Consider the following 14,242-nt stretch of genomic DNA (forward strand, 5'->3'; position numbering starts at 1 on the left):
TTCCAGTGTTAGAAAATCAGCACTGCTCAGTGTTAGCCATTGTTAATCTTCAAAACTGACTAGGTTACTTTTAAACATATAACACTGTCAAAAGTGTTAATTTAACACTGGAGATTTTGCTGTGTGCCTTCTTTGAGGTTAGTGTTTAACCTCATAACGCCAAGTGTCTCACTTTTGATAAAAGAGATTTTGAGACTTTTACATCATCAGTCTGACTTTTCTTCCAGGAAACCTGAAGTACACAGTCAGACACATGGTGTGAGAAATAAGCTGTGCAAAAAAGTCAAATGTAGCCAAAATGATAAAAACAAGGTGATGTTCATATAATTCAGGGCACCATGTAGAATATAAGGAGCACTTCTGTCAGGCCATTCTTATGAATATTCTACAGAGGAAGTATCAGTGAGAAGAGGTGACGTCATCCTGATGTCTTGCCTATGACTAAACTACATCAGCGCCACCTATTTCCTCTCTATGCACACAGAAGAAACAACACAGCACCTACCTCATGCCGATGAGAAAATATGTCTCCATTATTTAGGAGTTACCACCATCAAAACACAGTATATACATCAGCAACACATTGTGGCTACTCTTGAGGAAATAGAGTTTGGATTATTTTTCCAATATTATTTAACCCTCTTGTTTAAATTACAGTTTTTCATGGCACAGGGTCTGTGACTAAATGTTTTCTGTTTGTGGATTCATCATATTCCTTGATCTTATTCATGGTTTTTGATTCTCATTATTGTTTTCTGCTTATGTTATATTCTTTATATTCTTAGTTACCTAGTCTTCCCCGTGTTCCACGTTTCATGTTAAGTTACTCTTGTCTCTGTGCTCACTATTTGCTCTGTTCTTGCTGTCTCTCTGTTTGTGTGATTCCTGTTTTCCTTTGATACTCTCGTGTCCTTTGTTAATGTTTTCTGCTTCACTCCTTTTGGTCTCGTTTTGTCTGATTAATTACAGCTGTGTTACCCTCCTGTTGTCCATTTCCTCATTACACTAGTGTGTGTTCTCCTTTGCTCCCTGTCAGATCGTCTGTCGGTTTAAGGTTTTTTAGTTCTACTTTTCCAGTTTCACGTTTAGCTGTTTCCAGTTTAGGTATTGTTAGTTCCCTTCCTGCTTTTCCTTTTGTAGTGTTTGTGTAGCCAACAATAAAGGCTCGCCTTATGTTAAACATTCACCTCCGCTTAATGTGTCTGCATTCTTTCTCCTCTCCACACGGTTTGCTAGCTCAGACCGTGACACTGTTATTTAACCCCCCTTTAACCCATCATTATTTAACCCGAGGGTCAAGGGTTTAATTTTACCTACTTCTGATTTTACATGTCTTTTTTAAAAAATAGTTTCCTTGCCTTCTTTGTCTGCCTTCCCGTGTTTATAGTTATATACAACCATTAACATTGTCTGTTGAAGGTTCTCAGTCATCCAGGTCATCGTAGTCTAGGATCTTGGAAAAAAAAGCGTCTGGACTTCTTTAAGTTGCTTGAAGACGTTTCACCTCTCATCTGAGAAGCTTCTTCAGTTCTAAGGTCAAATGGTGGAGAGTCCCAGATTTAAACCCTGTGGGAGTTTCCCCCCAATGAAGGACAAGGGACCCCCTGATGATCCTCTACCTAATCACATGAGCCAAGGTGTGATTAGGGTGTGGGTCACAATCAGCCAGGGTTTTGGGTGAGCTCATTGTGAAACCTAACCGCACCCTATCATGTGATTTCCTGAGGTCAGATGACCCAGGGTGTGAGTGGGCGTTAAGGCGTCTGGGAAGGGATCTCAGAGGGATTGAGATCCCTTCTCAGATGCCTTAACTGCTCTCTGTCTCAACAAAACAAGGTTCCCGTCTTTGTTTTGCTCTTTTTCTTGTTTTTCACAATGCTCGTACAATGGTGAGCTCCTCAAAATCAAGAGAAGAAAATTCACAAACTTTTCAATCACGGAAGAGCTACAAGTTACACTGAGGAACTGCAGACTGCTTCGGAGGCATCTACCATCAGTGACCCCCGTCACTAGATCTCGCCCACAGTAGAAATGTCTCAGGTGGGAGGAAACAGAAGAGGGGTAAGCATGGAGGCATCCGGAGTAGGCTAGCGGCTAATCCACACAAACCCGCTATCCCCACCATCATACTGTCTAGCGTGCGTTCCCTACACAACAAACTGGATTATTTACGCTCACTTTGAAGTCAGTGAGGCAGTGTTGTGTCTTTGTGTGCACGTCTCAGAAGATCTCTCCTGGTCAAAAAACACAGCATCACTAGTCAGTAAAGCCCAACAGCAACTCTGCTTCCTCTGCAAACTGAGGAGAGCAAGAGCCTCAACTATGAGCACCTTCTACAGAGGCACCGTTGAGAGTATCGTCACCAGCTGCGTCACTGTGTGGTATGGCTCCTGCACCGAGTCCTGCTGGAAAAAGTTACAATGGGTAGTGAGAGCAGAGGAGAGGATTGGGGGTACCTCTCTTCCCTCCCTCCAGGACATCTACTGCACCCCCCTCACCCTAAAAGCCCTCTGCAGTTCAGGTGACCCCACTCATCCGTCCAACAGCTTCTTCAGTTTGCTGCCATCAGGAAGGAGACTGAAGAGCCTCCTGGCTAGAACCAACAGACAGAGAGACAGCTTCATCCATTCGGCTATCAGGATGCTGAATTCAGTCCCTCTCACACATGAACTCCAGACCTGCACTCACCTCTTCCTTCTGAACCCCCCAAACATAAAAAAAAACTCTGAACCACCACCACTGCCTTTTCACTGACTGCCCCACTCCCACTTGTACACGAACTTTCCCACAATCACTATGATTGTGTTGGACACTGCTGTTTATATAAGATTGTATAGCATTGTATTGTGTTGTACATATGACTCCTATTTTATTTTTGTCTTTTTATTTTTATATTGTTTTAGTGTACACTGAGGGCCTTAGGAGCATTGCAATTTCAAATTCCTGTATAAGGCTGCTTTATGGTGTTTGACAATAAAGCTGACTTTGACTTTCACACAAAGCATGTTTAGTTTAAAAGCAGTACATAAGAACAGCTGTATAATGCGGTGTCTTCTGTGTGAGCCAAAACATAATGACATTTCAGCGAACAAAAACTCAGCACCTAACATGAGGAAACATGTTGCGGTCACTTTGCTCTAAATTTAGTATTTGCTGTGGTTAGGTGGATGTCAGGCTTAAGTTCCAACAGCTGTGTTGAGCTCCATTCCTTGAGGGTCGGTGTACTGCAACTTTTTGATGTGTCCCTAGTCAAACACAAACTCATCTCTGACACCTCACCCACTTCACACCTCCACACACCATGGTCACTACTCCCCACCCCCAACCACAGCATTCAGTATAGGGTTTTGGAGTTGACGTCACGCCGCAATGCATTGTGGAAGCGCGGCACCATTTTAGCATGCCACGAATCAAAACAAACACATTGTGTTGGAAGGAAGATTGCTATGAACCATACTTAAAAGCAGTTCAAAAGAAAAAGGCCGGTATAGAGACAGATTGCGTCCGGATGCAAAGAGGCGGTACTTGCAAAAAATAGCGTGCATTGGAAATGTGGACCCGTATGAAATAACGGCGGTGGAGTAGAAACCCTGAAGACCAACTACTATTGACTTAGCCTGATATATTTTCCTACCTTGTCTGTGGACTCCACAAAAAACTCTGTGCTTTTTCTCAACATTTTGCTGCAACGTTTCAAAGAGCCGGAAAGTAAATAAACGTCAGACAGAAATGAGAAATCGTCTTGTGTTTCACTCATGCGCAGTACTGGAACATAAGCGTTTTCTGCCGTTTCAATGTGGATGCACAACTCTGTGAAAACGACTGAAAACGATAGTGTGGCCGTGGAGTGTTTTCAGGCGAAAACGACGTTTTCTAATTTATACGGGCTAGTATGGACGTAGCCTCAGCCATCCAGGTTAGGAGGGAACTGAAGAGGATTAAAGCCAGGAAGTTAGTGGGTCCAGATAGCATCAGCTCAAGGGTTGTAAGGCCCTGCGCAGACCAAATGTGTGGTGTTATGGAGCACATCTTCAACCTGAGCCTAAGGCTGGGGAGAGTCCCACAGCTCTGGAAAACCCCTTCCGTTATACCATTGCCAAAGACTCCACGTCTCAAGGAACTCCACAGCTACAGGGCGGTGGCCCTGACATCCCATATGATGAAGACCCTGGAGCGGCTGGTCCTGGGGCTCAGCTTCGGTCCCTGGTAAGCCCATCACTGGACCCACTTCAATTTGCCTAACAGCCTGGCATTGGAGTGGATGATGCTGTCATTCACCTCCTACATTGTTCCCTCTCTCACCTGGAGACCGCTGGGAGCACTGTAAAAATCACGTTCTTTGATTTCTCCAGTGCCTTTAACATCATTCCTCCCACAGTCCTGAAGGTCAAGCTGGAGAACTCAGGAGTGGACCATCACCTCATTACATGAATACTGGACTACCTCACCGACCACCCAGAGTATGTGAGAACTCAGGGCTGTGTGTCGGACAGGGTCGTCTGCAGTATGGAGCCCCCGCAGGGAACAGTTCTGGCTCCGTTGCTCTTCGCCATCTACACTGCAGACTTCTCCCACAACTCCACCCAGTGCTTCCTGCAGAAGTTCTCTGATGACTCTGCAATAGTCGGCCTCATCACTGATGGGGATGACAGGGAGTACAGAGAACTGACACAAGGCTTTGTGGACTGGTGCCAGCAGAACTACCTCCAGATAAACACTAGTAAAACCAAGGAGCTGGTGGTAGACTTCGGAAGGTACAAACATCCTCCACTGCAACTACTGAACATCCAAGGCATGGACATTGAGACGGTAGACAGCTACAGGTACCTTGGTGTTCATCTGAACAATAAACTAGACTGGACTCACAATTCAAATGCACTCTAAAGAAAAGGGCAGAGCAGGCTGTACTTGCTGCGGAGACTCCGGTCTTTTAGAGTGAAGGGGCCACTCCTGAATACCTTCTATGACTCTGTGGTGGCCTCAGCTATCTTTTATGGTGTGGTCTGGACACAGGAAGTCTGGTGTAGTCTGCTGGGGCGGCTGATCCGGAGGGCCAGCTCTGTTCTAGGATGCCCTCTGAGCCCAGTAGAGGTAATGAGTGACAGGAGAATGGTAGCTAAGCTGTCATCCCTGTTGGACAGCATCTCCCACCCCATGCAAGAGACTCTGAAAGCACTGAGTAGCTCCTTCAGTGGCTGCGGCACCCACGGTGTGGGACGGAGAGATTTTGCAGGTCTTTTCTCCCCACTGCTGTCAAACATGGTCGCTACAGATGACCACACACATTTAATACAATGGTGCTAATGTTCGCCCTGTCTATCTGATGTGCAATATAACAGGAATGTAGAATGGGAGGGAGAACATCAGTTTTCAGGCCCCTCTTCTGTGGAACCAGCTACCAGTTAAAGATTAGGCTGAAAACTTTCCTTTTTTCTAAAGCATACAGTTAGGCCTGGATCAGCTGACCCTGAATCCTCCCTTAGTTATGCTGCAATGGGTGTAGGCTGCTGGGAGATTCCCATGTTGCACTGAGTGTTTCTTCTTCAGTCACCTTTCTCACTCGCTGTGTGTTAATAGTATTTCTGATTCTGATTCTGATATTACCAAGTGCAATTTTCCTGATACAACAAAGTATTTTATTCTATTTTGTATAGTATGCTATTCTATTCTTTCTTATTCTATTCTATTGTTTGTTCTTAACTTTTAATGCTCTTAGCTTGGTTCTGGTAGATGGTGACTCTCAAGCACAACAATGTAGAAACACACAACATGTAAACGACACACACACACACACACACACACACACACACACACACACACACACACACACACACACACACACACACGGTTAGTATACTGGTCGATCTGTTAACCAGTGCCTGTTTTAAAGTAACTCTAGCTTTAATGTATTAATTCCACTTCATAGCTCTAATAAATGGCACTTTTGTTTCAGTGATTCCTGCAGCCACTCCTGACTCCAGTACAAGAGAAGAGCACATCAGAAAGTACACTATTCACCTTCACGCATTGTGACCTGTTAGTCAAAAAAGTTTATCACCCAGCCGATCAGACTAGGATGAAGCTTAAAATGATTATAAAACCTATTAGCAAGTAAGGAGGGCTGAACTGTGTTGAATGTGAATGAAAAGTCCGCAAATAACAATCTTACATGTGTGTTGTGGCCCTCAAGATGCTTATACAAGAAATGCAAGTGTGTGCCAACAGCACACCTCCACACCTTTTCCTGCTCTATAGGCGAACTGGAAGGGGTCAAGGTGATGTTCAACAATGGGAACTTCTACCTTATTAAAAGCAATTTTCCTTTTAATAATCAAATCCTTGATGTCTTTAGAGAGCCACGGTTTGTTACTGGGAAAAGTTTTAAATTCTCTAGATGGAATCACAGTCTTTACAAAAAGAGATGTAACTACACACCACATCCGTAAGTTCATCCAAGTCAGAAGAGCTCTCTTGAAACAAGGACCAGTCGGTGCAATCAAAACACCCCTGAAGGGCAACGGAAATGTCTTTTGTCCAGACATTAGCTCGCTTCACACAGGCATTCTCCCTCCTAATCAAAGTTCTATAAGCAGGGAGGAGGTAAACAATGTTGTGATCTGAAGAACCGAATGCAGGTCCACAGAGTTTACGAGGATTAGAAAGATATGAATGAGAGTTATATGCCCCCCTTAATTGGTTGGACATACCCCATTTTATGGACCATAAGGCGCACAGGATTATAAGGCACATAAGGCAAAATAAAACAGTCAGATAAGTCAAACTTTACTCATTCTTCTTGCTTCCTCCACTTCCGTACCATTGATTCATTAATGCTGAATGCTCTCGCAGCTGCTCTATTCCCATGTTGTTGGAGTATATTAATGACTAACTTTGTATTGTGGATGGATTATCTCAGTTGTTCTCCTGACTGAAGTTTGGTCCGTTTACAGCATCCTGCCATGCGATTGTATTTGTCCCTAACCATCGGGAACCCTCACTTAACTTTTATCGAGTGCAAAAAAGTTAGAGTTCATCCTCCAGCTTTACTGCTAGCCACCATGTAGCACATCATTATATACCAGCTATTCCAACTTCAGTAACCCTACAAACGTCACTGCTGTTTAGTTTTCTTTCTTCATTTATGTTGGAAGTGATAGCAGAGCTGTACGTTTTAATTTCTCTCAGTCAGAACATGGTATATCATGTTTAGGTGGAAGCTAGCGAGCTAACTTCCTGTTAACTTCTAACTCTGTTGAATTTAATAAATTCTGTTTTCATGGATGCCTGGATGTTAAACTTAATTGTTACACCTGGTAAAACAGCAACGCTGATCATTTTATTAAAGATGAAAGAATTTAGACAGTTTTAACCTCTCAGTGATGCTGCAGTGTCCGTTGACTTTGGGACCTGAATGGACAGAGTTTAGGACCCAGATTACCTTTCAAGGCTCCTGAATACGGCAGCCGTAATGCTCTTCGTAGCTTACAAAGTCGTACTAACTCTTTTGATAGACCACATAAAATCGGTTAGAGGTCAGTAAGCACAAGCAGAATTCATACATAAGCAACACCGGAGGTGCACTGTCAAATTTTGAGAAAATTAAAGGATGTGCACTTTAGTGAGGAAAATAAGGTATTGAAAGAAATTGTTCAGTGATTTCTTAAGATTACAATTGTTAAATTCACCTAAAATTTAAAATAGGAGCATCTGCAGAGAGAGAGTGCAGGTTGTGTATCACTTCAAAAATGGCGTCAGGAAGCAGCTTTGACGTCAAAGATTTGAGGGAATTCTCTCAGTAAGTAAAATGGCCTGACTTATGATTGGAAAATGTTGATTGCAGCAGGGAATTTTCATCAGCATAAACTTAAGACAATAAGTTTTTCTTATTGTTGTTGTTTTGCCTGTTACTGTGCTACAACACCAGTGTTACACATCTTTTAGTGAGTGTCTGATGAGGGAAAGAGCCGAAGGTGCAGTAGGCCTTTCCAGGGTGTACACAGACTTTCACCCTGTGGCAGCTGGGACAGGGTCCAGCCCCTCAAAAACCCTGAATTGGATAAGCGAAGAGAATGGTTGGGTGGAAGTTTCTGCACAAAACCTTTATTTTCGCATGACTGGAAGTCACAAGTGTTTTTTCAGATTAAAATGCACACATACACTTTCAAGCTTTTATCAAAAACATATAGATTTTCATTTTGTTCACATTAAAGAATGTCCCTACTTTTCTGGAATTCCGGTTTTACTGAACAAAAAAAACCTTCCTCTGCACGCTCATAGTCACAGTTTTAGGTTCCCTGACACATTTAAATTTGACTGAGCTTGAATTGACAAAAATACTCCAATCTTAAGATAAAATGTGTTTATTGGGAATTTTAATTTTAAACTTTTTACAAAAACACACAAAACACTTTGTCAACACAGGTTGTCAACACAAACCAGGTGTTTTTTTTAAGACTAACCCTGTCACAGTCAAGCATAGACTTTTCAGTATAGCTCACAGGAAATGGAAATATCCACGCATAAGTTCAGAAGACAAAAGTGCAATTTTCAAATGGCATTTACAAAACAAATTAAACAGAAAATAATGAAACATTTAATTAGAACTCAATATATTACTTGCAAATTAAAAACGTAAAATAATCTGAAGCAGCAAACACTATAAACAATGTTCCAACATGACTGCTCACCACTGTACAAAGCAAGGTCCATAAAGACATGGAAGAGAAAGATTGGTGTGGAAGAACTAGACAGGCCTGCACACAGTCCTGACAACCTGATAGAACCTTTGGGATGAACTAGAACAGAGACTGTGAGCCAGGCTTTCATGTACCATGCTCTTTCTTAGTATGTGTGAAGAAATACAAATTACAGAGGAGCAGAATAGTATGCTCATTAAGTAGGTCTTCAGAGTTTTTTTCTCTCTCGTGATTCATAGCATCTGATCAATAAACAAAACATGCTTCTTGCTTCCCCAGTTTAACTGAATTCAGCTGGTTAATAACCGATGAAGCTTTTAATAAGAATAGTGCTTCTAAATTTCTCAAGATAAATCTCAGATGTCCACTTCACTACATTTATTAAGGTTGATGTTTGCTTAATTTACCTAAATCTGTCACAGAATCGTCCCCTTTTGTCTCTCTCTCTATGCTACAATCAACCACCTGTCTGATTATGTGCAGCTACATCTGCTGCAGTGCTGTGTACAGCACTGTGCTGTTACAGTCACTGCAGCATTGTAGCTGTAGCTTTTTATCTGCAGCTACCTCTCCAGCAGTGTTGTCCATAGTGTAACAGCACAGAGACAACAACTGATTGTCGATGGGGTCTTTCCACATGCGAAAAACCAAAATCACATCCATGAAAGGATTGAACAGAAATAAATTTACGAGGATTAGAAAGATAGGAATATAAACGAGAAAATAAAGTGAAATTGGTACAATATAAAAGATGATCAGGGGAAGGAACATCAGACAATGATTAACTAACAACAGAACTAAGATTTCTACAATTCTCTGTTTTTCTTCAGTGGGCACTGAGGTGGCAGCAGGCAGAGTTTTGAGGGTCCAAACCAAAGTGAAGGCAAACAGGAAAAAAGGAACGAGGGCAAAAAAAATTAACACAGTGAGTGAAATCATATCGAAGAATGCAACAAGAAATCCAGAGATAATAGACAGGATCCAAACCAGAACAGAGAGCAGCACAGAACCTTTAGTTTGTCTGATGCAGTTCCACTGTGGACGGGTGATGACCAAACACCTGCAACACAAGACAGACATACGGGTCAATACAGGAGGACATTTATCTTTAGAGGGACGCTTGAGAATATGATTGAATGCAACACAGACAGAGAAAGACAGACAGGTACCTTTCAGTAGCAATGCACATCTTGAAGTCAAGATTAGCAAACGCAGCACAGCACAAAATGCCAAGAGATATATAATGATAGAGAGCTAGTTCAGGGTTTTCTTTGACGATCAAAATGATGATCATCATGCTGAACTGGATTAGATTGGAGATTAAGAGGTTTGTGTAGTAGGTGATGGGGACCTGCTCCCTTCGTACCTGCAGAAAATATTAATGCAGTAATAAACATGACATTCAGAACTAAACATTTAAATGTTTACAGAAAATGATGTAGAGAGCTAGTTTTTTGATAACAACTGTATTAAGTGCCCAGAAAATATTTTTAGTGTGATTTAGACTAATAAGAAACTCAAAATGTGTAAAAGCTGCAAAATGGTCTGATGGAATTAAAAAGAGTGACAGATTGGTGACCAGTGCAGGTTTCACTCCACCTCTCACACTGTGACACCTGCGATAAGCTTCCACTTCAGAAGCAGAAAAAAATGGACGGATGAATTCAGAACTAAACTTTATGAACTATTAACTCAGAAAATGAACATTTAAAGTGACAAAAGTGGAAAAATTTTATAAAACTAGACTGTTTGTAAAAGTGAATGAGTTCAGCAGGAGTGAGACATAGAAAGTAATGAAAGTCTCTCATTTACGTACCACAAAAAACACCCAACAGCTCACTGCCATGGTTAAAGGAAGGCAGAAACAGACGCTTATCAGGCACATTATATGGAAGATATCCATCTCCAGCTGACTTTCTGTATGATGGATCCGCTATAAAAGCTCTACCCACTCTCTTCTCTTTGCCAAAGGATCTGCCTGAGTGCAACAGGAGGTGTTAAAATAGTGAGCAGATCAACGTTGTTGTTATTCTGATATGAAATTATAGCTAAAGATATTAGAGAAAATTGTGCTGAAATAAAACAAAAGGGGAAAAACAAAATAGTGGTTGAATTAAATTGAATGTGTCCTATATTGAGTCAAAACCATCTGGACTAATAAATCAATTTTCCACTGATTTTGTTTTCTACAGATGAAAAAAAAAAAAAGCTAAATTTTTGAACCTAACTGAATTAGCAAGCTGTACTTATTAAACTGGTACCTGACTACAGAAATTATTTACCTATAAGGAAGCCATTAGTAGTTTGATCTGTCCACAAGCCTATCAGTTAAGTACAAAATTAAGCAGAAATAAAGCATAATCAATAAATATATTTTCATTTGTTTTTCATTTAAGCAGCTTTCATGCTGTTTACAAGGAAGCTCAAAAGAATAAAGTAACCGCCTCCTGTATCTTCAATATATATACAAGTAAACGTCAGCCTTACTTTCTTCAGCGCAGCTTCCAACTCAATAGTTAGTTCAGCATTCTGCCATTTAAGATATTTTTATCAGAGCGAATCAGAAAAAGGAAATTGTGGTGGGTTATAAACTCCACCCCACAGCCCCCGTGGCAGCACATTCACACGCTTTGATGAGAATAGTCTAACCATTTTTATTCAATGTTATTTTCGTGTTCAGCTTTGTTTAGGATTAAGTATTAATTCCACTTCATGTCTCTGATAAATTAAACTTAAGCTTGAGCGAGTACAGCAGGCTGAGCAGACCTCTGTCTTTCAGCACAACACAAAACAGTGACTTGATGACGATTAACTTTGCTCACTGGCTGACTACTAAATCTGTAAAATAATTGAAACACCCCCCTGACATCCTGTACATAACTATAGACATTTAAAATCATAGTTTGGCTAATAGTGTACCATGATCTCAGTCGTTTCCTTTGCCTGTTGCAGAACGTCTCTGCAGTGGAGTTGCTTCTTTGTGGAGACGTGAGAGGCTGGAAGGTGATATACCAAGAGATGGCGCTTTCTTCAAAAAACAAAAACAAAACATTGACTAGTGTGGAGCAGGGAAATTATTTTACTTGCATTAATAATATAATCTGCAGCATTGATATTGTATTCAGAGGTTTAAACAGTGTGTGTGTTTTAGAAAGACTAAGTGCAGCAGGCTGACAGTAAGTTGCAGAGAGTTTGCAGAAGTGAAAGCAAAGTCTAGGTTATTCAAAAGATTCTGTTATACTTTTATATTTTTATATTAAGCTTTAGTACTCTTTCTCCCTTTAGTTGTTCTTCCCACGCGTGTATTCATTAAAATCAATCGTTTGACCAAGATCTTCTGGACCATGGTGGTTTGTACTCTCCTTCCTCAATACTGAACCTTAACACTAGGATAGTTAGCTATAGATGATTATTGTAGGTTCTTTATCTTATCATATAAACCACATCAAGGCCACCGCTTTGATTTCATTTATATAAATACAACTGAATAGAATTTCACATTCTTTTCTTAGCTTGTGTTGTAAACCTCTTCATCCATTAAATATAAAAACTTAGAGTTACGTTTTGAAAATGTCAAATAAATGCATAAAAGTTTACAGTCAGTTTGACCATTCAGATATTTTACACTACAAATTACCAAAACTCCAGTAAACCATTCTTCATTCATCCATTTCAATCTAATCTAATAAATAGATACAATTTCAAAGAAAATTATTCTATCCTGCTTTTTCCTGTAACACAAACCAGATGTGAAGGTTATTTCTGAGACTTGTAAACTTGTAAACAAACCAGCCTATCGTTTGTTGTACTGTTGTACTAGCTATGACTGTGCAATGACAATAAAGAGTTCTCTTATCTTACAACTGCAGTGAGAGAAAGTCATTAAATCTGTTGGCCTGAAGCTGTAGGATAACTGAGATTTGCATAACTGATCTAGTTTCCTGATAAATACAGAAGAACTGCACATGGTGGTACTAGGTTCTCTGGAAAAACAGGAATGCAAAATAATTTGCAAACCTGTAACTTTTGTTATGGTCTGTTTGTTGATATTTTTCGATTTCTCACGAAATCAAAATTGGCACATCATCACATTCAGATCACAATTTGTTTTGCAAAAACTGCTGGAATGGAGGGATTAGCTTCTCTACATGGATGACATTAAGCTCTATGTCAGGAATGACTGAAACACTGATTTACAGATCCACACCACCAGGCTCTACAGCACCGACATTAATCTGGCACAGCATGTACCACTGTCAGATACAAAAAACTGGACTGAAAGACAGCATAGAGGCGCTCATCATGGCAGCACAGGAACAAGCTCTAGTGCTGTGTTGAAGGTAAATTGTGAGTAAATATAATTCTAGTTAAAGATGGGAAATTTAAAGAGTCAAGAGACTTTTGTTACCAGTCATGTCTTTTAAAAAGCAGTTAAAAACCTGTTTAAACTCGCTTTTGGTTGATTTTGTTTTGTTTTAGATTTTAATGTTTGTTTTCTGCCTCTGTAAAGCACTTTGTGATTTTATCTTGAAAGGTGCTATATAAATAAAATTTTACTTTTTTACTTTTACCACACTACTGACTGCAGCTTTCAACACTAACCAGAACAATATGGGTTGTTTCTATGAGATTTGACTGTGAGGGGAAAGCTGTTCCACAGTTTGGGGGCACAGAAAACGCTTGATCTCCTCTGCATTTAAATTAAGAGTGAGACACAGTCAGAAACATCTGATCAATTGACCTGGAAGCTGAATAAAGAGGTCAGAGATGTAGAAAGCAGAAAGGAGCTAAACCATGAAGGGCTTTGTAGGCAAACAGGAGGGTCTTGAAATCTATTCTGAACCTCACTGGCAACCAGCGTAGAGATGCTGAAACAGGTGAGATGTGAGCAGCAGCATTTTGGACAAGCTGAAGACACAGAGGACTGACTGAGACCAACGTAAAGTGAACTGCTGTATGCTGTCGTCTGCTTACCCTCCAAATATTATTAGAGGGGTTTTTTGAATATAAAAAGGGTCAGGTGTCCTGACAGGTGTCACTTCTCTCTTAGTTAAGCTGCTGGGAGCTTCCCATGATGCACTGAGAGCAGGATACTTGTAGTAACCGGTCCACATTTTAATGCTTTTCACCATATTTTATTTACACACACGGTTGCTTTTCTTACAATATTGTTATGGCTGCAGCTCTACTGCTGGCAGCCAAACATATCAACATCAACAACCTCCCAGGATCCAGTACAGACTCTTTATGCCAACGAGGCGTGATTGCGAATGCCTCTCAGGTGCATCCGCCTCCCCTGTAGTGGCACCGCAGACCACGCCACACCACATACCTCCATCGCCCGACTGATGGCCGGAACCTACGCTTAGAAAGAAGTTTTCTTCCCACACAGAGTGTACAGTGGACGCTAATGTTTTTGTCACTTTTTACATTCTAAAGTAATGTAAGTAAGTCTAGGCTTTAAACGCTGAAACCAAGCACACCATTGTTTTTCTTGTGACATTACCAATAAGTTTGATGTGTCACATGGCCCTCTTCCTATTGAA

At 40.8% G+C, this 14,242-nt stretch overlaps 1 protein-coding gene across 2 annotated transcripts; it reads right to left on the bottom strand.

The window, feature by feature from the left end:
* Positions 1 to 7,948: 7,948 nt before the first annotated feature.
* Positions 7,949 to 11,222, bottom strand: LOC121813408. Of its 2 annotated transcripts, XM_042217157.1 has the most exons (4): positions 11,184 to 11,222; positions 10,513 to 10,674; positions 9,866 to 10,062; positions 7,949 to 9,756 (listed from the first exon to the last, which is right to left on the bottom strand). In XM_042217157.1, the coding sequence occupies exons 2-4, from the start codon at positions 10,597 to 10,599 to the stop codon at positions 9,180 to 9,182; spliced, it is 861 nt and encodes a 286-aa protein (XP_042073091.1). In that variant the 5' UTR covers positions 10,600 to 10,674; positions 11,184 to 11,222; the 3' UTR covers positions 7,949 to 9,179. The 2 variants fall into 2 exon arrangements, with proteins under 2 accessions (XP_042073091.1, XP_042073090.1); XM_042217156.1 differs by lacking the exon at positions 11,184 to 11,222 and having other exon boundaries at positions 10,513 to 10,909.
* Between the last annotated feature and the right edge of the window lie 3,020 nt (positions 11,223 to 14,242).

The sequence above is a fragment of the Haplochromis burtoni genome, unplaced genomic scaffold, assembly GCF_018398535.1.
Source record: "Haplochromis burtoni strain Fernald_Lab_line unplaced genomic scaffold, NCSU_Asbu1 Contig_1640, whole genome shotgun sequence".
Taxonomy (NCBI): Eukaryota; Metazoa; Chordata; class Actinopteri; order Cichliformes; family Cichlidae; genus Haplochromis; species Haplochromis burtoni.

What these genes read in the sequence shown, in the direction of transcription:
- LOC121813408 (XM_042217157.1), bottom strand. Translation starts at nt 10,599, where the DNA reads ATGGATATCTTCCATATAATGTGCCTGATAAGCGTCTGTTTCTGCCTT. An exon ending in GCTGTTGGGTGTTTTTTGTG is followed by an intron (nt 10,063 to 10,512) that starts GTACGTAAATGA and finishes TATTTTCTGCAG; the next exon opens with GTACGAAGGGAGCAGGTCCC. An exon ending in ATGTGCATTGCTACTGAAAG is followed by an intron (nt 9,757 to 9,865) that starts GTACCTGTCTGT and finishes CTTGTGTTGCAG; the next exon opens with GTGTTTGGTCATCACCCGTC.